Here is a 24,167-nt window from a genome sequence, read left to right as displayed (position 1 = left end):
TCGACTAACTAGGTTTATAACTAGAAGGTGTTTGAATATTGCTGTTATGGAGACTGGGCCTGGTGGAAGGGGAATTTGATGGCTTTTCCACACTCTGAACTGAAGGCAGTCTCCCAAAAGTAGACGAAACTCATGGCTTCTTTAAGCCGCGACCTATCAAAATCAAGGAAGAGCAAACTCTCTGTGGTAAGTTCATTTTCTTTGTGCCTAAGAAATAATTTTCAAACGACCAACAAAAAAATTATGCTATACACAGGACTTATGAATCATCGATTTTACTCTTTGCCATCATCATCGGTGTATCGTTAATCGAGTTACAAAATTGAACATCACCGAGTTTCATAGCGATTCAAAGGATCACACACGATTGTATACAATTGAAAACTGGCTGGATTTGCCATCTGCTTATGTTAGTGTGTCAGTTGGAGCCTCACCTGTCGTTAGACAGGACCATCATTCCCATCATCTAGTGGTGCAAGTAACAGCAAATAACTAAGACTGCCTTCATGATCGCTTTCGCCAAACAACTGTCGAAGAGCTTAGCAAGAATGTTCATATATACTCTACAAAGATAGCATTGTACAAAAGAGACTGCGGGTTGTGTTGTGTTTCATCAAGAATAGAGGCCTTTATACATTACAAGTGATTTTTATCCTTTTTGAATAGCGAAGTAGACGTCGAAGCATAAGAAGTAGGCCCTTTGCGATAGCGACGATAAGCTTCACGTAAATGCTTTGGTTGCAGAGCTCCAATGTCACCCATTTCAGCTTGTACGGTGAGAGCACGTTCCGTCATGTCGCCTACGAATAGTTTACCGGCCGATTGGACTACAAAGCTGGCACTTGGTGGTGGTTTTTGGGAGAGGACGTTTTGGATGACCTAGTGGTGGTGGTATTTTGAGTGAGCGAAAAAAAACAATAAAAAAGACGGATGGTCTGATTTCAACCAATTTACAATACCTTGTTGACATGATTCTTTGGAAGTTTTGAGCGACGAAAGTGTTCGTATCGTGACATTTGATCGGGAGATAGTCTAGCCATTATAGCACTATACGTAAAGAGAAGAAATATGTGAGACGAGCTCACTATCACGTAGGGTTGCGTTTTTTTGGTCCACCAACAAAGATCCAAGCTTTTTCTCAAACATAAGGCGACTCAAAGAAAATCGGCCGATAACAGGACGATAGCATACCTCATAGCCAATGGATCCGGATCCCTCAACATGATTCCAAAAGCATCATCATCACCATCCTCATCATCCCAATCATCAGCTCCTGCATCCTTATCATCGGCACCTCCTTCAGCCTCAGTAGACATTCCTTCGTCACCAGAAGTGACTTGGCCTCCTCTGTTATTGTTTACGACGACATCATCGGCATCGGTCAAATCCAGGTCGTCCAAATCGTTGCTGTCGAGTAGTGGTGCAGGAGATGGGTCGCGAGAGTCTATAGGATTGGATGCAGGTGGTTTTGGTTTTGGTTTAGCCCTAGGTTTCTTTGGTGGTTTTTGTTGTATGGACGGTTCGTTGCTGTCTGCCTTGCGTTTGCCCTTTGGTTTCTTGATGGGCGTGCCTTCTCGTGACGACGGAGCTTGCTGGCTCATATTGTGTATTCCTGCCTATCTACGTGCGGTATATGTGGTAATCGTTAAATAAATACCAGTTGTGATTGTGTCGTTGTTTCTTCTGAATGTTGAAAGTGACCAAACAGGAGTAAGCTTTATAAACAAGGAATTCTGGTACGAGAGCTTGATTCTTCTATATTACGCGCCTCAAATCACGTAGATTGACACGTATAAAACACGTCCTCTTCCTCTCTAGCCATCACAAAGCTCATACTCGAAAACCAAACATTTTGACACATTATGGCAGACAATGGTGCGAATGATTAACTGCTTACCGTCACATCTTGTCGTATTTGATATACAAATCAATCTGATCTCCTCCTCGTCTCTACTCAGGACTAGACAAACACTACATGAACCTCGCAATCATCCAAGCCCACAAATGCATCCCCTCGGTCGGTGCTTTCAACGTCGGCGCAATCCTAGTCTCAGACGACAACACCACTATCATACATGCCCACTCTCGTGAACTGCCTGGAAACACTCATGCCGAGGAATGCTGCTTCTTGAAACTACTCGCCAACACAACCAGTGACACCCTAGCTGCCGAATCTCTTCCTTCCCCATCAACCACCGGTGCAACTATATACAGCACAATGGAACCATGTGGCGAACGTCTATCCGGAAAGATGCCATGTGCTGATCTGATTATAAAGGCGAGGATACGGAGGGTCGTTATTGGCGCTAGTGAACCTCCTAATTTCATATCCCAGACGGTCGGGGAGGCGAAATTGAAGGAGGCTGGGATTGTTTATGATGTTATGCCAGAGTTTAGAGGTATGTCTCGCGTCTCGTGTCTTGTTCCTGGTCCACTAGTCGACCAGATTCCTTGCTCAGAGATATATCGTAACCTTTCTTCGGTCCTCTTTTAGAAGCATGTCTGGCTCCAAACAAGCACCTCACAACTCAATAAAACTCATATTTTGTAATATAAAGGTCCAAAATTCTATTTAATTACAATTTTACTCTCATACATCACTGTTTGTTACTGTACAAAGCAAACGCGCCACGTTTCGACATTTCATGCAGAGGAGGGTATAGTGAGCTAGTGTATATGCCCATCATTCTTGGTGGCATGCCAATGTCTACTTGGCTGAATGCCACGTAATCCTTCCAAAATTTAGAAGCACTCTCAACATATTAACCACTATCAGCACTCATCGGTTGCAAGGGGATTGAACCGGTATTGTGGCCCAGTTTTTCAACAAAAATGATCGTATCAATCTAACGACGGTGGCGTTGTAAGTGCATTGTATCGACCATTATGTTTCTCGCTAGCTTTCCCTCTCGTACACACAAGTGCCGCTGTGTAATTGACACAAAAGCTGGTTATTCAAAATGGTATCAGAAATGTTTGTTCTGGATGTTGGTGGTCAGGTAACAATTTCCGTTAAATTCTGTTCCGTATGCGCCACACCACAAAAAAACTCACATTGGAAAGGTCCTGCCAGAGCAGACTTTACTTCTAGGATCCCATGAACCAACTGGTCATTCCCAGTTGATGCCACGGGTTCAGGTTGAGAAAGTTGCCTTAATATTCAATCAAAAAGATCTGTAGACCTCATCTCTCTATGCCACCATCTATAGCTAATAAATTATAGAACAAGAACGGTATTGAGTTCAATGTGTCTTGTGGTAGCCTTAACCCATTAATCAACTCACCCGATACAGAAAGCATACCAAATTGTAAATGAAAATGTCGATATCCAGCTTTGAATAACCCTTTTCTTTCTTCCAAAGAAACATATTGGCCTCCATCAATGGCACTCTCCTCATTTGCCACTGGTGTTTGATTTGAGCCATTATCGTCAAAGACAGATGATGGTTGTGTAGAATCCAAAATTGTGTGGTTACTACTTGACTAATTGGAACGTTTTGCTAAATCGAATGTACTTGGTGAGCCAACTTTCAACACACATTTGATGTTGGAGCTTACGACTTTCTAGCCAACTTCCTGATTATTCCCAGTCAAAGCAACACGAGCACATAGCCATTGAAAGGCTTGTTTGAAGTTCTACTGAAGAAACGAAATAGACTTGTAAGTCTTCACCACTCACGTTTTATCGTATTTGATGGAATCGAAATGCATTTTTTGTTGCTTTGCCTAGAAGAATACTTGGGTCAAAACAAACCAAAACACCACCTGATTGTGTTATACAAAGATGCAAAGTTCTATTTAATTATACGTTTTAGCCATACATTTTTTTCTGTACAAAGCAAACTTCGAAAGTTCCCAACTTTATGTAGAGGAGGGTATACTTAGCAAGTGTATATTCCCTTCAGTTTTGACTGCAGCATATGCTAGTGTATGTTTGGTTGGATGCCATGCAACAGTATTTGTGGTTCCTCCAAATGTATCAATACTGCCCACATATTGACCACTGTCTGCATGTATCTATTTCATAAAAGTACAATTGGATGAGAGGAAATATTCGGAAGGATTGTCGCGTCCAATCGTGATTGTGAACGGAATTCTTTTTGGCGTTTCTTGTGGCTTACAATATAAACAGGCTTGTCAGGACTTCCAACAGCCAGTAATTCACCATCATGAGAAAATCCGAGTGACTGTATCGGCTCACTATATACGATTGGATTGGTCAGCGAGGTTCTTCCTGGTCCTTCAAATCTAAACGCAAACACAAAAAAAAGGTGCTACAAGGAGACACTATCATTCGTCGAATGCTGAACAACAACAAACTACTCCAACTTACTCTCCCTTTGCAAAAGTCCTCACACAAATCGACTCTTCAAGGTCCCATAATCCAATAACTGAATCAGCACTACCAGTAGCCCAATATCTTCCTCGTGGATCAAAATCAATACAATAACAACTGGCTGTGTGTGCTTCTACTGTTTCTGCTGTATTCAATAATGGGTATGGTAGTATCTCGACACTTCCTGTTTGAGCATTTGCGTTCGATAAAAGAAAGGGGGTGAGAACTACCAAAAAATAGCCCTGAAGGACATAAAAGGTTCAACAACATACCTCGCAAATCAGCTCCCTTCGCAATATATAACAAGTTTCCAGCATAATTCCATGAGAATTCATTTGTCTGAAAAGGGAAAATATATGTGAGCAAGACCTAAATTTTTGCAAACCCAAATCATCAACAGAGTGACAAGTCACCGCGCGTGTACATACACGCACCTCTCCATCCCGTTCTAGTTTTCTAACGATTTTTGCACCTTCCGAGCCGCTGCCTCCTCGTATGTCAATGAAGTTGATTGTATCGTTCTAAAACAATGCTGATGCATAAGTCCGTGTTGTTCTAATTTTTTTGGTCGATGCGACACATATGACAAAAATGAATTGTTACCTGATCACCAACACCTAGAATAACGCCATCTGGATGCCACGCCATGTTGATATTGCCAGCTTTTGTTTCAATTACTTGAGCTGTGCCTGATTCTACGAGAGGTCAGGTTAAGCTAACCAAAAAAGCTTTCATGGAAAATCCCGGACGAGTTCGTTTTACTTCTGGTATCCCATAATCTAACAGTCTTGTCATTTCCCGTTGACGCAATGAGCTCAGGCTGAGAAGGATGCCATGTTATTTGATCGATATCACCAGTATGACCTCGTAATTCTAGAGGACTTTCTCCATTCTACATAGGAGGGAGAAGGTTGAGTTGATCGTTGCGTATTGTTTGAAAAGAACTTGCGAAAGCTAAGATCAGGCGTTCCTGGCGAATCCGTTTTTGTTCTTGTTGAGCTTACCGAGTCAGTTGCAAGATTGTATACTCTGACATACGCGTCCGTTGATCCCGATGCAATTTTCCTTCCATCGGCATTCCAACCAATGGTTCGAATCTAGACGAGTAAGGTGCTTTAATACACTGGCGACTGAGGTGGCCGAAAGAAGTCATGACGACAACAAAACAGTAAAGCGCGTGGCCCTTGCCACGTAAGGACATGATGGCGATTGAATACCTTTTTCGTTCTTCCATAAGGGCGTTTATGTTGATTTCCATCTATTCCCTTCTTGACACGTTTTTGCCATTGTTCGGCCATTTGTTCGATTTGTGACATTATAATTTAAGGATGGGATGAATGTATTTGGATGTTGAATCCAAATGTATGTGTGGTGTGGTGATGTGTGTAATATTCAGGCTGTTGTTGGTGCGAATATAGTTGAGCTGCACACGTTTGATGTTGAAGCTTACGACGTGAATTTCGAACCAAATGCGAGCTTAATTACGGTATAAGCGACCCAAATTGATGGTAATCAAGATGCCTATTTCGAGTCTAGTAAGGAAATAAAATAAACTAGTGAGCTTTAAGTAGTCACTTTCTTACAACTTTTTGACGAGACCCAACAACCAACAGCAAGCAATGTCGAAGCAGCTCAATAAGGGAGAAGGCAAGAATAGATTCAAGGTAACTTACATCTTATCAGAACTCGTATATCAACCGGCTTCAATTGAAGCGATCTATTGTGAATTCTCCTTTTGGTCAAATGTTGAAAAAAAAAACTAATCTCGACTATTTGTTGCGAATAGTTTCGGTCCTTCCGCGAACACGTCGAATCCATAAAGCTCAATGTCGGCTTCAAATCTATACGCCAACGCTTACAAGAGCCTGACGTGAGTGTCACTGTTAAGAAGCTCCATCAAAATTCAGAACACACATTTGATCACCTACATTAACCACCAATTCCACTCCAGGACGATGAATCCCACTTTATCCTCACTCTCCAAAAATGGCATTTGCTGAATCGGACTCGTCACTACACGGCATTTGCAAGACAGGTCAAACCACTATGTCCTACAATCTCCCTACAGCTATACCACAAGGATCGCATCCTAGATGTCCTGCTAGAGAGTATTGCTGTCAAGGACTCCATGGCGTATCACCCTCTGCTCGAGTAAGTGCCGGGTGATCGCAGGGAGGAGAAAAGAAACTCTTCGGACGGCCGAAACAGAGCTTCTAATTTCGAAAGCTTTATCAACCCTTATTCCCGCTCATTTCATATTCTTATTCTAGGTTGCTCACTGCCTTTGTACAGGACTTACAAGAAGAATTGTATTCTGACTTTGATCGTATATGTGCTTGTCTCTCAAAACTGGTAGCTGATGGTGGTGAAGCTCTATTATACGAGGTAACCAACAAGAACAACAAATCTTAATTGTGTTGACATATTTGCTTAGCCAACTTCATGCTTTTTATCCTCCTCGTACAGTGGACATTCAGCACCATATCGCATCTCTTCAAGTACTTGACTCCTCTCTTGATTCAAGACATTATACATACATTCGAGTACGCGCATTATTTGAAAGCAGAGTTCAAACCCCATTTCACGTACTCACCACAGTCTTTTTGTTGTGCAGTGTCTTCCACCCATTATTCGCAGAAAAACGATCCTACGTACGAGGATTTATGGCAGAAGCATTTGCCTTCCTCTTACGTAAATGTCGTGGAGACAGTCTCACAACCATATTGAATTATATCATTGACAAAATACGGAATCCAGATACGACACCATACTTCCAGCAAGGTGTGGCTCAGTTGCTTTTTGAGACTATACGAGTAAGTGTAAAGTGTTGGTTAGATGTGGCAAAACATTTGGATCTTTTCATGACGCTTTTTTGTTTTCGATTAGTCCGTCCGTCATAATTTACATTCCAGAGCATCACCCATTTTGGAACACTTGTATAAATCAACGCTGGATAGTACGATACCATTCTATGAAGGTAAGTTGTTTGAACGAGATGTGACCTCATGACTGTCTGCATGACTGACGTGACCCCTTTTTTGCAGACAATATGGTATCTCTGATTGAGCTCCTCCACATACAACTCTACGAACACACCAGCACAGAAAACCTGAACGAACCGGTAGCCATCCTATTAACCCTCTTCAAATCTGGCGAATCAAGTGAAATCCATACTGCAAAATGTCTAGCAGTTTTATCACCTTGCTTGACTGTTGCTAGTCATGGGAGTGACTTTGCAGGTATGTCAGTAAATTCCGGTTGTTGTGATGAGCTCGTTTTTCATTCGGCTCTTTTTTACAGATCGTAAAGGAATCTACCAATTCCTGAACGTGACTGGTCAATCACCACCAGAATGGTCCACTGCTCTAGATCAATTTGTGATTTGTGTGGGAGCACTTCTCGCGGCTTCGTCAGAGCTGGATATAAATTTGAATGGACGAGATTTGTTGCAGACTATCTTCTCGATTGAGGTACTGATGAGCTTTGAAACGTGAACTTGTTTATGATGGCTGATTTCTATTGCATTTTTGTGATATTAGACTCCAGAAAAGGTTGTATCTCTGTGCAGGATGTTACTACAACAATCTAATTGGAAATGTTATGATTCTGTCATTATTCCACATCTTGTAAAGTAAGACATCCACGTGTTCACCCAGTTCTTTGTTTGTAGCTCCTCGATCTCAGCTTTCTGACAATCACGCACACTAACTCAATATAGATATATGAACCAACATTGGTCACTTTCGCCAACCCTATTTATCGCATTCATTGTATATATGATTCAGCAAGGCAAAGGGTCAGTGTTGAAACTTCACGTCCAGAAATCAGTACATGGTCGTTCAATAACAGAGGCGCGTATCGTGTCTGGATTACTTGCTGTGCTTAATGGGACTGAAATGCAAGTGGATGATGATGGTGCAGATGTGAGTATCGACTTTTTCCACGTCTTTCGACTTTTCTTTTTGCTGACAAAACATTTCCTTGTATCGTGTAGGGTACGACGTGTAAAACATTGGCATCAAGAGGTCTAGCATGTCTTGTTGAACCTCAAGTAGTCATCCCAGCCTTATCTCTGCATTTCAGAACACTATTGCATTTACTACAGGATGAGGATTCAAGAACTTCAGCATGTCCAGCTCTTGGATATCATCTAGAGTCTATGGCTATGGTTTGTAAGCCAGAGACTTGCGAGTCGTTGGTGGACGTATGGGCTGATACGTTGGAAACTGCGTTGCCATATCTTCATAATGATGCTACGGCCATGTTGTCGCTTGCTGAATTTGGTGTTCTTATGAAGAGTTATGGGTGCGTCAGAGTGGAGCCGGTTGAAATTTAACATCGCAAGAGCTCACAGGTTTTTTTTTGTCACACGACATTAGACGTAAATCCATGTTTGGTCTAAGCAAACTATCATCAGCACTCACCACATACATTATAAACCTCAACCACCCAAATCACCATCTACGCCTCGCATCACTACGATACATTACTCTCTTCACCGAACCAGACCTCGACCAACTCACCACAAATAATCTACAAGGCCTCACAAAAACACTACAACTCTGCCTCAAAATGGAAGAAATGGAAAACAATCCAAACACTCTCCGAGAAAAGACCATGTTGTTGAGACAAGTAGAAACGCTCTGTTTATCACAACATGGGAATCCACTGATTACAGAGATAGCAGTGAGATACTGTATTGCATTGTTGACTGTAGCATTTAGTCCGCTTTGGCAGCCAGTGTCGACCTGTTTGTCTGCGGCTGTGTCTGCTAATGTCAAGGTTGGGAGTCAGATACTTTTGTCAGTGTTGGAAGTTGTGCATCGGCAAGGTAAGAAAACGTGCGAGCCAAAAAAATCATGGCGTGTTTAATCGATATGACAGATTGTCTTACAACTTGCGGTGTTTTAGTGGTATCGGCTTCAACTTCTGACATGGATTCAAAGCCAAAGTTTCAAATACGCAATGATGGAATTGAATGGGTAATTCATGATCCACATTGGTCTGATTTCAAACAAATGAGCGAAGATAATGCTGCTATTGTTGTTGATCCGTCATCAGATTTGGATAAACTGCTTGTTGAGGTATAGCGTTTTCCCTTCTCACCTATTTTGCCCTTTGTATGTCACCTAAAAGCATAACCTCCTAGGCAACAACAAAGTCATCTAGATCTGTTGATCCAGCGATAAACTACAAATGGTTGATCAAAACCCTTGTACCATTATGTGGCATAGTCGAACAGAGGTCGCAATTTGTTGTTCCGCTGTTTCTCGAACTCGTTAAACATGACGATGGAGAAGGAGTTGATGAATCAACAGACACGGACGCGGATGCTGTTGCTACTCCAGTCTTGGTAGAGTCTAGACGGCAACGTATGTCAAGACGTACTCTAGCAACCTTCGTAATCGAGTACCTCTCCGTCTTTGCCAAATTCCGACACCCAGAAAAGGCAGACATGTTTGAACAAGTACATCAAGTATGCTTACACTTGCTCCTCAAAGATGATCCCAAACTGCAACGAGCAGCACTAGATTGTATAGCAGGATGGAAACAGCCTGGAATAATTAGATACTTGAGTCAACTGCGAGACATGACGGATGACTCCAAGTTTAGAGACGTCATGACGAATTGGAGTGTTTTGGAACTCGACAGTATAGATCCACAAGATCGTCAGACTGCGTGTATAGTGCTTCTACGAATCTTGTACGGGAAACTGTTGGCGAGAAGTGGCAAAAGCTTTTCAAAGATGAAGTCGCATCGAGTGGCTATATTGACGTTTATTGCTACACTGTCGGAGGGTGATTTGAGATTCTTTTTTGGACTCTTGTCTGGATATTTTGAATCAAATAATCCTGATGGTACTGATGAAGAAACTAATAGTAGCAGTAATAGTATTAGACAGCAATTCATCGCTCGAAGTGGAGGCTTCCTAGCTGTATTAGAAGACTTTATCCGCATCCTTGGAAGTCTTGTTATCCCAATATTACCCAACGTCATGACCATCATCTTAAAAATGGCAGCCATGAGTAGTAAATCCCGAGCCATGGAAGACGATAGTAAACAAGTAGAATCCCGTCTCCGAACCATCCGCCAACAAGCCATTCGTCGATTATCTCAAATATTTAACTTCCACTTTGACTTCAATTTTGATGAATTCATGCCGTCTCTATTTAGTATCGTATTAGAGCCACGCCTAGAACTCTTTCATATTGAATTGAGTTATGGCCCATCTGCTCTCATGGATTTGTGTATAGCGTGGTCACAAAATAGGAATTACGCACCGTATTTGGTGAATCTGTCGGCGGAGATTGTGCCTCAGATATTCAAGATACTTGCTGCCAAAGGTGTCAAAGAATCTGCCGTATCGTCTGTATTGAGTCTTGTTGAGAACATTCAACGGCTTGATGAAGAAATCGAAGACGATAGTAGTAGTAGCAGTATGATTGAAATGGTGATTCTACCACACGCATCGCTCTTCCTTACGAATCTCGGAATGATTGTTGAACGAGTACTAGATGATGGACAAGGTGGACTGAAATTGACATCAAATAATCTCATATCTCGAATTATATCCAGTCTGGGACGTCTATCATCGAAACTGAATAGTCCAGTTGAAGGTCGTAAATTGGTTGATATCGTAATCCCATTCTTACGAAAATCCGATAAAGCCGTACCAGAAGACCGTAAAATTGATATCTTGCGAGTGGTGCAAAGCTACATACCCATTCTCTTTGCTGATGGTATAAGTAGTAACAGGCCGACATATGAGATACTGTCACGACTGTTTTATCAGTTGTATCAACGAACAAGTCGTGAACAGTTATGTCGAGTGTTCGAAGACTTGGCTAGAGTCGATGCCAGTCTTGAATCCACGGTTGCCATCTTGGTTGATTTGAATACGTGGTCGAAACGTATACTAGATGAGCCTGATTTCGGACGTAAATTTGGTGCTTTGCAACGTATTACCGACAGGACAGTGCTAAGGGCCTTGCAACCATTACAGTGGATTCCGATATTACATAACATGTTACGATGTGCTGAAGATCCAGCGGAATTCTCGGTACGATCAGCAGCTGAACATGCACTCACCAACTTTATCGAGCATGCTACTGCCCGATCTGAAGATGATAGTTCTCTACTACGCCCAGAACTAGAGGTACTAGTGCTACAAATAGTATATCCAGGCATCCGACGTGGAGTTAGTAATCCAGTAGAATTCGTACGTCATGCCATGACTACATTATTAGGAATCGTAGTCAAACAAATGTCTCATCTCCCTATATTCGCTGAATTGAATCCACTCTTGGCTGGTGGTGACGACGAATCCGATTTCTTTAATAATGTCTTCCACTTGCAATTACATCGTCGTACACGAGCACTGCGCAAGCTAGCTGAATATGGTGCTACTGGAACTATACGTAGCTCTACACTATCGGAAATCTTTATACCATTGCTCTTCCAGTACGTCCATAATGAAAAGGAGAGGTATGATCCGAATTTAGCACAAGAGGCTGTTGTATGTATTGGTAGTTTGACGAAGTCGTTGAAATGGGGGCCGTATTATGGATTGCTCAGGAAATGCCTAACGCTTGTGAAGACGAAGCCGGCTGGAGAGGCTATATATATTCGAACCGTTGTCAGGATTTTGGATAGTTTCCACTTTGATCTTACGCATCATGAAGTTAGTCTTGATGTCAAGGTCGCTGAAGCAGATGCTATAGCTGCAGTTGAAGATGCAGGTGTAATAAATGGGTCAATGGACGTTGATGTTGATCCGAGAGTCACTGAAGATGCCAAGGCCGATAATCCAGACACCGAAAATGCTGATATGGATGTAGCAGAAGGAGCACCTATAGTGATTGACGATGATGTAGTGGAAGACATGGTATTAGATGATCCCATCGCCGATACAACTGCAGGAGACGAAGAAGAGAAGCAAAAGTTAATGGACAAGATCCACAGCACTGTAACAAGAGTCTTGTTGCCAGAACTGGGATCTCTGCTGACGAAGCAGGATGAAAAGAAATATACCAATCTTCGGGTTCCTATAGCTGTAGGTATAGCCAATCTAGCTCTCTTCTTGCCAGCAATCAGTCGCGAATTACAGATTCATCGACTTTTGGTTCGGTTGTCTGCATTGTTACGTAGTCGAGTCAACGAGCTGCGAGATCAGACACGAGATGCTATAAACAAGATCTTATTGTTGATTGGACCATCGTATTTGCCTGCTCTATTGACACATCTGAAGGATGCATTGTTACGTGGTTATCAGCTACACGTGCTTGGATATACCGTGCATTATATATTGACTGCTATAATGACGACACTGAAACCTGAAGCACTCAACGCCAGTATAGCCCAAATAGTTAGGATCTTGATTGACGATATATTTGGATCAACCAGCGAAGAACGTGACGCCGAAGAATTCAAGACAAAGATGAGAGAAACTAAAAACACAAAGAGTTTCCATTCTTTTGAATTGATTGCATCAAATATGGGACCATCTGCCATGCAAGATTTACTATCACCGATAAAGGAATTGCTATTGGATGTGTCTTCTATAAACATTAAAAACAAGATTGTGGAAATCTTGAAAAGAGTTAGTGGTGGTCTTACCACCAATACCTCATTTAGTCCCGTAAATGTATTAGGTATCCTAAAATCTCTTATTGAAGAGAATCTGAGATTGACTGAGGCAGTCGGAGTCAAGAAACATTTAGGTATAGTAGATGAACATGCTGCCAAGGATATGAGTCAAGCCATAACTAGATTATCTGAAAACTCTCATGTATTGGTTGAATTTGGACTTAATCTGTTGCTATCGGGTACCAAACGCCAAAGTATCCGATTAACGGATCCAACACATGCACCGCTCATGAATGATCTCGTGCCAGTCTTAGGCAAATGCACGTACTCTGAAAACACGGAAATCGCATCACTAGCTATACGGATCTTGTCATTACTATGTCAGCATCCACCGCCTCAATTCACTGACATGCTTCCCATCATTGTGAAGCGTGTCTTTGAAATAGTTAGTAAAATGCCATCAACGGACTCCGAGATCGTACAAAACTCGTTACGATTTTTGACTATAATCATTCGAGACTTCCCAACCATTAATGTATCAAACACACAATTATTGGCTCTCTTGTCTCTCATCCGTGTCGATATTGAAAACACGATGAGACAGTCTACGGGTTTTGCACTGGCTCGAGCAATCTTGGCTCGCAAGGTTGTAGCTACTGAAGTATATGACCTGATGGATATCATAGCAACAGCACTGGTAACATCACAGAGTAATCAGACTCGAGAACTAGCACGGATGGTATACATGCCGTATCTCCTAGATTATCCTCACGGACCGAAACGACTACAACGAAACATTATCTCGCTTGTAAATAATCTTAAATATGAGCATGAATCAGGTCGTGAAGCAGTCCTCGAGATGCTTCATGGTCTCATCTTGAAAATGAGCAACGAGAATATCATTGAGTTTGGTGAAACCTTCTTCCTGTCGTTGGTAGTCATGATGGTGAATGATAGTAGCAACAAGTGTCGCCGCATGGCTGGTGAACTTATCAAGGCTCTATTTGTGCGTATTGTGGCTCTAGATTCAGATCGGGTAGTTAGGTTATTGAGTCTGTGGCTGTCGGATCCCGAGAATGAGCAGCTGCTACGTACTGCTATTCAAGCATATGGATTGTTGATTGAAGCTGTCAAAGAAAAATCGAGGAGATGGTTGCCGGATGTCATCCCGCATATCCAATCATTCTTAGACCAGGCTGTAGAACGGATTCATATAGAGCCTAGTCAGGAGACTGCAGACACCATGCCATGGAATCACGCATACTTTCCGCTAAACACGCTATCAAAAGCTTTTGAAGTGTTTCCCGAAATCGGATATACACAGCCTAAAGTATGGGAATGTGTGGGCCAGTTACTCTTACATCCACATTTATGGGTACGAGGTCTCTCGGCTCGACTACTTGGATCGATGTTTTCACAAGTAGATCCTACACTTGTCGTCGTCAAGACCAAATCACCACATCCATATCTACGAAAAGATGGTGTCATACGTTCATTAACTGTATCGTTGTGTGGACAACTGGCTAGTGCTAGCTTGACTCCTGAAATGGGTCATCAGGCAGTCAAAAACTTGGTCTTTATTGCCAAGCACTTGGAAGCTAGTTATGGTGATACTATGGTTGATGAGGATGTGTTGACTCTTGATGGGTTGTGTGTCAAGATGTGTGGATTGAGTAATGGAGCAAGGCAGCGGAAACATTATCTCGCTGTGAGTATTATTGCCGATTTCGTGATGTTTCTTTTTTGGCAGAAATTCTCTTACACGTTGTTTTTCCGATACAGGTCAACAACACATACAAGTGGTTCGCAGCTGTGTCAGCCTTTGTCTCTCCAGAAAGGCTATTGACTCTACTACGACCTATCGTTACGACTGTATATCGAGCAATCAATGATGATGCTGTTGAGCATGATGCTGCAGGTGAGAAAAATCAACTCGAAAAAAGGACTATATCTCCTCGATAAGAACTAAACACTTTCCATTTCGTCCATCTAGATCTCAAGATCCTAGGAACGGAAGTTCTAGAAATGTTGCAGAAACGAGTTGGAGCATCGGCATACTTGCAAATCTTCAACTTGGTTCACGCCGAGATTGCAGATATCCGTCGTGAACGAAAGACTAAACGAAAGATTGAGGTATGTGTGGTGTGGATAAAGACGATCAAGGACGCTCACCGCATGAGCTTACCTTCACCTTCTACGTCCTTTTTCGCAGGCTGTAACGGAACCAGTTTTACACGCCAAACGCAAAATGCATAAACATGAGCTCAAGAAAGATGCCCGAAAACGTATGTCGATCTCATTTGTTTTCACTTCTATTTCTTTATCTGAATTACTTATGTATAATCCTACTATGGTAATAGGTAAAGTTGAACAAAGGAATGCCAATGTTGGAAGATACAAGCGTCCACCTAAACCTAGAACTGAAGATTAAAAGTCTTGCGGTTGTGGTAGTGGAAGTAATTAGTTGGTTGTCTAGCATCCTCGCACAGACGCAATGGATATTTTTGTACATATTGCAAGTTAGTATCATAAACATTTGGAAGTTGATTTCAAAACGCATGGTTGAACTTGCATTGCTGTTTTGGGCCAGAACTCTCAAAGCAAGTCAAGAACGTTATACATTCTGTTGTGGACTTTGAGTTACTTCCCCCTTCATACATTCTGTTGTGGACTTTTTGTTACTACCCCCCTTCACTCATACTGAAACTCAAAACACAAACAAGAGAGCTTTTGTTCTACATTGCATTCTATGTTATCGTTTATTAAATATGATTTGCTATATTTTCATTTCTATGGAGATTTCTTATTCGTCTGGTTCCTGTGTAAAGTAACAGCAAGTTCCAAGACGAAAAAACTCGAGGACGCCCTTAAAAGTCTTGTAGAATCGTTTGGCTTGCTCAGAGCTTGAGTGGTCTGATCTGGCCAGCCCTTCAGTAATCTCTCCCGAGAAGGTCAACAAATCCATGCTCATTACTATTGAACTTGCAGTATTAAACCCTCTTCGTGTTGGACTGGCACATAACAATGTGTTGACAGAGAAACGATGTCCGTTATGCCCAGCACCATCAAAATACGTCAAATCAACCAAGCGCGGCATTGTTGCGACTATACTACCCAATATGTCGTCCGTCAAGCAACCTCCATTTAGTTGGAGATGCGTCATATTGGTGCAGTGTTGCTGGATGAGAAGGAGATTGAAAGGCAACCTAACTATATGACAGTGAGACACTATGGCATCCTGTGGACGTCCATGTTCAGCCTGGTCTGAAGACACTGTTAAAATTTCCAATGCTTCACTGGCTTCAAAAGGGGCGGCTCAGACGTGTTGAAGTATTAAACACTTCGAAAAGTAAGATACTACCTCACCATATTGAACTCGTTGAATCACCAAGTAGTTGTATTTAATGGCTGCGGGATACTTGATGGAGAGTCCAACGATGCCTTGGCTCGATTCACAGCTAGGAGTAGCGACACAGTCAGAGATTTGGACCTTCTCTTAACCGAAAACTTTGGAAGTCCCGAGTAAGTTCAGAGGGAGAGTAGTGCTCCGCTGAGCAATTTTCCAGTTCCATATGAGTGGACTATTACTACTACGCTGATCAAGTGCCATAAGGAAACGTGCAAACTTTGGGAGTTCGACCATCCTGACAAGAGTTTGAAGAATCACTATGTGTCAAACTCGACAAAGTCAGCTTCGAGGCTAGTGGAGTCAAGCTTGAACATATGTTTGTCCAGATTGTTGACAATGCCAGAGTAGAGATATTGGGTGTTCTAGCTGCAATAACCTATGGGGATAACATACGTCTGGAATGCTGGGGTCTTTGGCAACCTAAAATGGAACTCACCTCCCAATCTGCTTGCTCCCACAACACCCGTACAGGAGTCATATTTTCTCGGTACAAGAAACAAGATTTCAATGAAAGCTCTTGAAGGCTGCAGGACAGATAACTCCAATCGACGGTGTGTTCATCGTCCATTGTGAGCTCTAGTTTCTTCAGACTTATAAAATGAGTAAGACCATTACACAGAACCAGTTCTGAAGGCCGAATTGTGAGGCTGGTGGTGCGTGCTAGACTGGGGTTGGATGTACATATTGCGTGGTCGTAATGAGATAGCGGATAGTTGCGAAAACATGTTTTGTCCTTTCCCAATTACCCGACGCAGACATTCACATTCGAGTCAGAATACGCCCACACAGATTTTGAGAAGACCGTCCTTTCAAAAGTTCAAAGCACCACGAATGACATTGATTCTAAAGGAGATATCTTTTCAGTTTCTAAAACCAGCGACAACAAAGCGACTCTATCCACCATTGCATGTCTCAGATTCAAAGAATTGGCAGCTGAATACCTTTACGGTCTGGTACCAGATACGACAACGTAGATGGTTGAGACATAGTGCTTCAAACGTCGCCGCACAGCTCCAATCAACCACCTTTCTAGCAAACGTTTCGGCACTAGAGATAAGCGAAATTGAATATTGATATAATCAGTCAAGGAAGCAAAAAGAAAACGCCATTCCTGTTGACGACAAGGCAAGGATGCAAACTCCAAACACAAGAGCTTCAATGTGCTTGGAATTTAGCACACTCACCACGTCTGAACGCGATATAAAAGTGACCAAAGATGCCTTTCACGAGCTCTAATCGCGTATTTTGACCTAATAGACTGTATAAATTCATTAGCTTGCTTTCTCACCACAGTTTGCCAAGTCGCAACAGCCAAACTGCGAAAATGTCCATCTTTTCAACCGAGACAATACAAGTAAGCTTGAGAATAGTCAAATATCGTATTTACTCTACTCACCCTCTTGTTCCCTTCTAGTTCATTACCGATTCAGCAGGAGTGAATGTTCGACCCGAGATAGCAACTCGATTGCTTGCTGATGCTGAATATAGGCTACGTGAAATCATATGTGTATGTCTTGAATACCTGCTATATTACTTGTTATCTGCTGTTGCTCTCTCTTATAAGTCAAACTGACTGTTAAATCATCAACATCAAACAACAGGAAGCTGCAAAATTCATGAATCATGGCAAGCGACGAAAGCTCACTACCGAGGATATCAATCAGGCATTACGAGTTAGAAATGTAGAGGTCAGTAGCCATCCACCATACTGACTAGGTTGGAGTTGTGTTTCGAAGCTCAACCACAAAAATAACTCGATACTACCTGGCCTGCATAGGCCCTATATGGATTTGGGCCAGGAACCAATTCAAAGTTCAGATCCACATCCACTGCTCAAAAGTTGTTCTATGCTGCCGACCATGAAGTTGATTTGGAGGAGGTTATTGCTGCTCCCTTGCCTCCTGTTCCTTTACACGTCGCATACACTGGTTAGTGGAATGTTTGTGTACATCTTCTCCTTTGAACATTATTTTACAGCTCGTCTCGAATTGTAGGTCATTGGTTGGCGATAAATGGAGTTCAACCAAGTATTGTGCAGAATCCTACTCCTGCTGGTATGGCAATACGACCCTCAAACGCGCCGCTTTTGTTCGTCCTCTTTAAATGATCTGCAACCATTGTTTTACAAACAGAATTGAAAGCAGCAAGTCTGAAAACAACAGGAGTGATCACTAAACCAGAACCAAATGGCACAACCACAGTCGAAAACGCACCCACAATCAAACAATCGTTATCACGAGAATTACAAGTCTATTTCGAAAAGGTTACAGAATTCTTATTGGGTGATGATCAAAAACTACGACAAGTGGCCACGACGGGTATAGCTGAAGATCCAGGGTTGCAGGCTCTAATACCTTATTTTGTCGAGTTTATTGAAGAGACGGTAAGAGAGATTATAAGTTTTTGAAAGTGAGTACGTATTTGCAAAGAAGGATTAAATTTTTTGTTGGCCCTGAATATTATAGGTGACCAAGAACCTTCGAAAGCTGGATGTGTTGTGGTCCATGATGAGGTTGATGCGTGCACTCTTTACAAACCCTAACTTATTCGTTGAACCATATGTAAGTTTTCGCGAGCTTGGATGTTTTCGGACCCAAAAAACTTCTGACTTAAAACATCACTATTGACAACTTGCCACCAAATATTTACTCTCTTAGCTCCACAAGATGATCCCCATAGTCATGACATGTCTAGTCGGCAAACGACTCTCTGAACACCCAACCGAGAATCACTGGGCATTACGTGACTACTCTGCCGCCCTCCTATCACACATATGCATTACATACTCTACAACATATGCTACCATCCAACCACGAATCACAAAGACGCTATTGCGAACATATCTTGAAGCGCTAAAACCACGACAATCTCATTATGGAGCCATAGTTGGACTGGGTAAATTAGGACAAGAGACTGTCAAGGTCGTTATAATCCCACATGTCAATGTATTTGGTGATTTGGTATTGCAACCTGATTTGAATGAGGCTGCTGGGATTAAGAAGGATGAAGCTCAAAAGTGTTTTGATGCGTTGAAGGTATGTCGTGTTTGTGAGAATATGTCGTGTCCAAACTGTCAATGTTCTCTTTTTCACCCTCTCTTTCACGTTTAGACATTGCTGACTGAACATGCTCGTCAAGCACTCCGAGATGAAAAGTTGACGAATCCAAGAGCGTCACCTTCTGCACCTGCATATGCAGCACTTTATGGTATTTGGGCTCAAGACGTATATGCTGCGGTTCAAAACCAGTAGTTGTCAACAAGAGGATGTGGGGGCCGGTGTTGCATTCAATGCTGTTAATAGATAAATAAAAAAGAATCGTTGTTGCATATTACCAAAGTGTCTGTAGTTTTTTATTTTTTATTTTTTTTGCAACAGATCTGCTTTGACTGATCAAGACCGAGGAGACATAGCTTTTTGTTTAACAAGACGGTGTTCTTTAAGCTTTCTCATGAGAGCACTGTCAAGAAGGTTTTTCTTGCCACCAAATCAAAAACACGTGTGAAAGATGTGTGAGATCTGATCGACAGAAAAGAGTAGTTGCAAACGGTATACGTCCACGACAACAAAGTCAAGACAAAGACTGTGATTGCTGCAAAAAATGGTTCTGTTTTTTTATTTTGGGGCCCACTATATGTATACGTACAAGACCAATCCTCCTCCCTTTCCTTTTATAGCTTAGAATCCTGTATCAGAAAGTAATGAGAGTGAGCCACGGTCATTGCAAGAAACGAAAAGCCTCTAGAGATGTATGTCGCGACACCGACACGTCCGACATCCAACTCCTTCATCTAATTAACTAGACTATCTGAAGAATCTACTTACGGAGTTTTTGGAAGAACCATCTGTTCTTTCCCGAGTTGTAACGTTCTTCAAAGAGCTTTCTGATTGCCTTTTTGGCCTCGACACGTTGCGATGGTTCCTTTGCGACTTCGGCGGTGACAATGTTTTTCAAGTCAATGTCGAGGTTGTACCTGTGTAGGATGAGTGAGTTAGAGTGCTGCAGAAGTATAGATTGGAGGAAGTGTGGATGATAGAGTGTGAAACTGCCAAGTCACCCTTAACATAACAACTCTGTCATATCCCACATCATCCCACATCCTTGGTACATACCTAGTTGGCATCAGATGGTTGTAGTTGATGGTTTTGATAAAAGTCTTTACGATGCTCCTCTTTGCAATACGTTTTTGGCCCATAGTCTTGTTTACTTTTAATGGATATTTTTCAATGCCGACGACGACGGCGTGTGGGTAGGGTCTTGCTGAGGTGCCTTCATCGCTGTTTTTGACAATGACAGCCTTCTTTCCGGCATACCTTCCATGGAGGATGATGACAACCTAGTTGTAGGTGAATGTGTTAGCTTGTACTGATGCACAAAAAACAACCAAGAAGGAGATAGATAATGCATGATGCATGCAGTGGTGATGACACCTTGTTTGGCTTTAAGAACTTGACCATCTTTGTAGACTATAAGCTTAGATGAATGTTTTTTGGAGTAGAGAAGCTTGTGGCTTGTTTTCGCATGAAGGGAGCTCTACAACCAAACACCTTTCTTCATTCTCACAGACTGTGAATATAAAAACCAACCATGTCAGCAAGAGGTGAGTGAACGTTTAGAGTGTGCATCGTCTGTCAATCTGTCGACTGTATTAGGACGTTGTTATTGGTTTACTATGTGCTTGCCGGAAAACCAGTGACAATTTGGACGTAAACGACAACGTTGGGTTAAGCTTGACCATCACAAGAGGACAGAGAGGAGTGGATTTATCAATACATCGGGATATTACATACATGATCTATTATTGTCCTGGACCCATTCATCTTATTAAAATGTGATGGATGGATGTGAAGCATCTGCCTCCCAAAAACATTCACCCAGACATTTCACAACATATGACCCCAGACACCCATATACCACATATCTAACAATTACATTCTCTATACAGGACGAAGTGGTTCAACAGGTACCAAATTCAGAATGACTCTGGGTCTCCCAGTCGCTGCCGTCATGAATTGTGCAGACAACTCAGGTGCCAAAAACTTGTATGTTATGGCTGTCAAGGGAATTAAAGGTCGTCTGAATCGTCTACCTGCTGCCGGTGTCGGTGATATGGTCTTGGCTACCGTCAAGAAGGGAAAGCCTGAATTGAGAAAGAAGGGTGTGTATAGGCGATAAATGTGCTTTTTTGTATTCTGATTCTAAGATATTATTTCACTAGTTATGCCCGCTGTCGTCATCAGACAACGAAAGCCATGGCGCAGAAGGGATGGTGTATACCTTTACTTTGAAGGTAAAATTTAGAATGCACCAAAAAAAGTCACCACTATAAAAGCATTGTACTCACACGTACTTTCTCGTCCTCTCCTATACTTCATTTATCAGACAACGCAGGTGTGATTGTCAACCCAAAGGGTGAAATGAAGGGCTCTGCTATTACTGGTCCCGTTGGAAAAGAATGTGCAGACTTGTGGCCCAAGATTGCTTCTGCAAGTGGTACCGTCGTTTGAGAAGCAACACCGTATTTCTGTAGTATATAGTTCCCGAATACACTCAACCCATCCAACACCCATCAAATCAACATGTGACTTTCGAAGCTGGGGAAATGAAGTTGGACAGAAATTGTATCGTGATTTCTGTTTGGTGCTTTTTTGCCCGTAGTAGGGAATGATGGAAGCTAGAATTAGAGAGGAAATCGACGCCGCAGTTGGAGTGTTTCAGATCCGCCAAAGGCAATTTCTCAAGGGCACTTGCAAGCAGCTCATATCTGGATGTTCACGCTAGCTGTGGTGTTCGCAATTGCCTAGGACCAAAAAACTAGAACGCAATACTGGTGGATTCGGTCCAACCAACTCGTTTGACGCAGCTCTAACAGGCTCATCTCGTCCTTCCTCGAACGATCCTCCTTGTTCCCATCAGCAACCTTGTCTATGTATGTGAAAGACGTACATGCTGCAACGCCTTCACCAAGTTAATTCTCGAATCCGGAAAGACTCTAAATGCCCGCTTGTAGCAGTATGCCTGAATTCTCGGTCTCTCATCTTTTCTTATTTGACTCAAGTTTGAAAGGATGGAGTGTTCAAGACAGAGAGTGTGCGTAAAAACCTAGATTTGATGAAAACAGGTGAACCCACGTTTTTCTGTTTGAGTACTTTAACCGTGCTTGCATTGGGTATCTTGAAAGGCATTTCACACGCATTTCGAGACGCAAAACATCTAAGCGCATCGTCGAGAAGATCGCAGTTTGAGCATCTCTCTTTAAGGGGCACCAAAAAAGGAGATTATGGCTACCCCATACGTCATATTTCAAGGAAGGATTTCTCATCCAACCTTTATGATAGCTTGTCAATTCATTCAATGCATGTCGTGCAAGGTGCATACCAATTGACCATTAGCCAGCTTGCCGATTTTGAAAGAGTGATGAATTCTCTTATGAAAGGATGACTCCACAGCTAGACTAACAGCAAACCAAAACTTTGGGTGCACAGAATGAGAACGCATTGGCTGTTGTGCTTTCTTCATACCTATTTCAGCCAAGCAGATCTCTGCAAATCCTCAACCATTCGGTCCAGAGCAGTCAGGAGCCAATTCTTCACGATCCTCCTCATTATACTTGGGAAACCCTGCTCAACTCCGAGATGAACGTGCTCCTCGTTCTTTCATTGTCCAGACTCTCACAAGGACATTTTCAACTGCAGCAGCAGTCACGGAGTAAGAAATGCTCATCAAGAGCAAACTCCACGGTAGAGATAGCCTGTGACAAAGGATGGGTTAGAGTATCAAACAGAAAAAAAACCAATCAGAAAAAACTATAAATTCCCACTCCCATACGAGAAGCCACTGTCCTCCATCGCAATATTCGTGTATTGAGCACGAAATATTTTTAGATACTAGGGCATAATTGAAACTTCCTGACAGTGGAGTCATCAACCAATATTACTTGGTGTCAGTGGCTTCGTCCGTTGGAGAGGAACGTTCAGACTGGTGGCCTATGATCCCTTCTGCAAGAAGTACCATCGTTCAAGCAAGTATTTCTTCATACCATACCATACTATCAAGTCCTTCAAAGTCGAGCTTGAATGGCAAGTTGGAATGAATTTAGAATTTCGGATGGCCAGTTTCTTTTTGCCTTGGAGTCTCAGAAGTTTAAGGGATACGTATGTAAAATCAACAAAAAACAACTGTGTCGGTGACGAAAGATGGGTCAGAGGTCAACCAATACAAGTTGACATAATATCGTATCCGAAACACTACCACAATGTTCAAGAAAGCATAGATTCATTTCGACTACAAAAGATTCCGCACCAAAAAATCTGGCCGTTGTACTTCGATATTGGACCCAACAAAACCCATTTGCTCTCGTTGATATAGCTTTCGACTGACCAAACTCGTAGTTACACAAAACTTCCTGATCTTGTCCTTACTTGGCAAGTCTCTTTATTTCATCCGCAACCTTATCTATATGTGACAGAATGGTCGAATAGGATGCAACGACTTCGCCAAACTCGTCTCCCAAATCCTGAAATGATTCTAGATGACTCCTTGTAGCAGCATGCATGAATTCAACTTCGTTTCGGGTTTCTTCTAGTTTGGTTCTACGTAGGTAAGGTTGGATTGTTAAGAGAAACCATTGAGCAATAAAACACCACAAGATTAGATTATAAGCAAGCTTACATTTTATGTTTGAGGGCTTTGACTGTGACAGGATTGTATGTCTTGAGAAGTATTTCAAGACGCAGACATCTATATACCAGGAGATTACGTTCAAGATCAGAGATTTGGGAGCGCAAAGAATACACAGATTATTGGGCCCTACCTCAATTTCAAGGAAGCATTCCT

The 24,167-nt window shown here is 42.2% G+C and overlaps 7 protein-coding genes across 7 annotated transcripts; 4 read left to right on the top strand and 3 right to left on the bottom strand.

Annotated features, from left to right (window-relative positions):
- Positions 1-636: 636 nt before the first annotated feature.
- SmJEL517_g03791 (uncharacterized protein) lies at positions 637-1,601 on the bottom strand (the record flags this gene model as incomplete). Its single annotated transcript, XM_031169719.1, has 3 exons — positions 637-879; positions 960-1,047; positions 1,192-1,601. 3 exons carry the CDS (start codon positions 1,599-1,601, stop codon positions 637-639), a joined length of 741 nt encoding a protein of 246 aa, XP_031024307.1.
- A 261-nt stretch (positions 1,602-1,862) lies between these two features.
- SmJEL517_g03790 (uncharacterized protein) lies at positions 1,863-2,535 on the top strand (the record flags this gene model as incomplete). The annotated part of the gene is made up of 3 exons (XM_031169718.1): positions 1,863-1,875; positions 1,959-2,399; positions 2,495-2,535. 3 exons carry the CDS (start codon positions 1,863-1,865, stop codon positions 2,533-2,535), a joined length of 495 nt encoding a protein of 164 aa, XP_031024306.1.
- Positions 2,536-3,861: 1,326 nt separating this feature from the next.
- Positions 3,862-5,652, bottom strand: SmJEL517_g03789 (uncharacterized protein; the record flags this gene model as incomplete). The annotated part of the gene is made up of 9 exons (XM_031169717.1): positions 3,862-4,017; positions 4,122-4,248; positions 4,334-4,520; positions 4,609-4,675; positions 4,771-4,857; positions 4,940-5,031; positions 5,099-5,228; positions 5,341-5,433; positions 5,554-5,652. The coding sequence occupies 9 exons, from the start codon at positions 5,650-5,652 to the stop codon at positions 3,862-3,864; spliced, it is 1,038 nt and encodes a 345-aa protein (XP_031024358.1).
- A 303-nt stretch (positions 5,653-5,955) lies between these two features.
- SmJEL517_g03788 (uncharacterized protein) lies at positions 5,956-15,353 on the top strand (the record flags this gene model as incomplete). The annotated part of the gene is made up of 19 exons (XM_031169716.1): positions 5,956-6,000; positions 6,123-6,206; positions 6,288-6,487; positions 6,607-6,721; positions 6,803-6,879; positions 6,951-7,149; positions 7,223-7,313; positions 7,381-7,575; positions 7,637-7,806; positions 7,876-7,967; positions 8,055-8,259; positions 8,331-8,641; positions 8,716-9,167; positions 9,248-9,420; positions 9,486-14,630; positions 14,705-14,840; positions 14,916-15,055; positions 15,135-15,207; positions 15,283-15,353. The coding sequence occupies 19 exons, from the start codon at positions 5,956-5,958 to the stop codon at positions 15,351-15,353; spliced, it is 7,974 nt and encodes a 2,657-aa protein (XP_031024359.1).
- A 2,302-nt stretch (positions 15,354-17,655) lies between these two features.
- Positions 17,656-19,582, top strand: SmJEL517_g03787 (uncharacterized protein; the record flags this gene model as incomplete). The annotated part of the gene is made up of 9 exons (XM_031169715.1): positions 17,656-17,685; positions 17,746-17,838; positions 17,933-18,019; positions 18,109-18,259; positions 18,326-18,385; positions 18,464-18,714; positions 18,797-18,892; positions 18,989-19,366; positions 19,442-19,582. The coding sequence occupies 9 exons, from the start codon at positions 17,656-17,658 to the stop codon at positions 19,580-19,582; spliced, it is 1,287 nt and encodes a 428-aa protein (XP_031024366.1).
- Positions 19,583-20,147: 565 nt separating this feature from the next.
- Positions 20,148-20,788, bottom strand: SmJEL517_g03786 (uncharacterized protein; the record flags this gene model as incomplete). The annotated part of the gene is made up of 3 exons (XM_031169714.1): positions 20,148-20,304; positions 20,444-20,667; positions 20,762-20,788. 3 exons carry the CDS (start codon positions 20,786-20,788, stop codon positions 20,148-20,150), a joined length of 408 nt encoding a protein of 135 aa, XP_031024367.1.
- A 130-nt stretch (positions 20,789-20,918) lies between these two features.
- On the top strand, positions 20,919-21,838 carry SmJEL517_g03785 (uncharacterized protein; the record flags this gene model as incomplete). The annotated part of the gene is made up of 4 exons (XM_031169713.1): positions 20,919-20,931; positions 21,277-21,489; positions 21,550-21,621; positions 21,714-21,838. 4 exons carry the CDS (start codon positions 20,919-20,921, stop codon positions 21,836-21,838), a joined length of 423 nt encoding a protein of 140 aa, XP_031024364.1.
- Between the last annotated feature and the right edge of the window lie 2,329 nt (positions 21,839-24,167).

Source organism: Synchytrium microbalum (assembly GCF_006535985.1).
Source record: "Synchytrium microbalum strain JEL517 chromosome Unknown SmJEL517_scf0021, whole genome shotgun sequence".
Classification (NCBI taxonomy): Eukaryota; Fungi; Chytridiomycota; class Chytridiomycetes; order Synchytriales; family Synchytriaceae; genus Synchytrium; species Synchytrium microbalum.
This window is presented reverse-complemented; position numbering and strand designations above follow the sequence as displayed.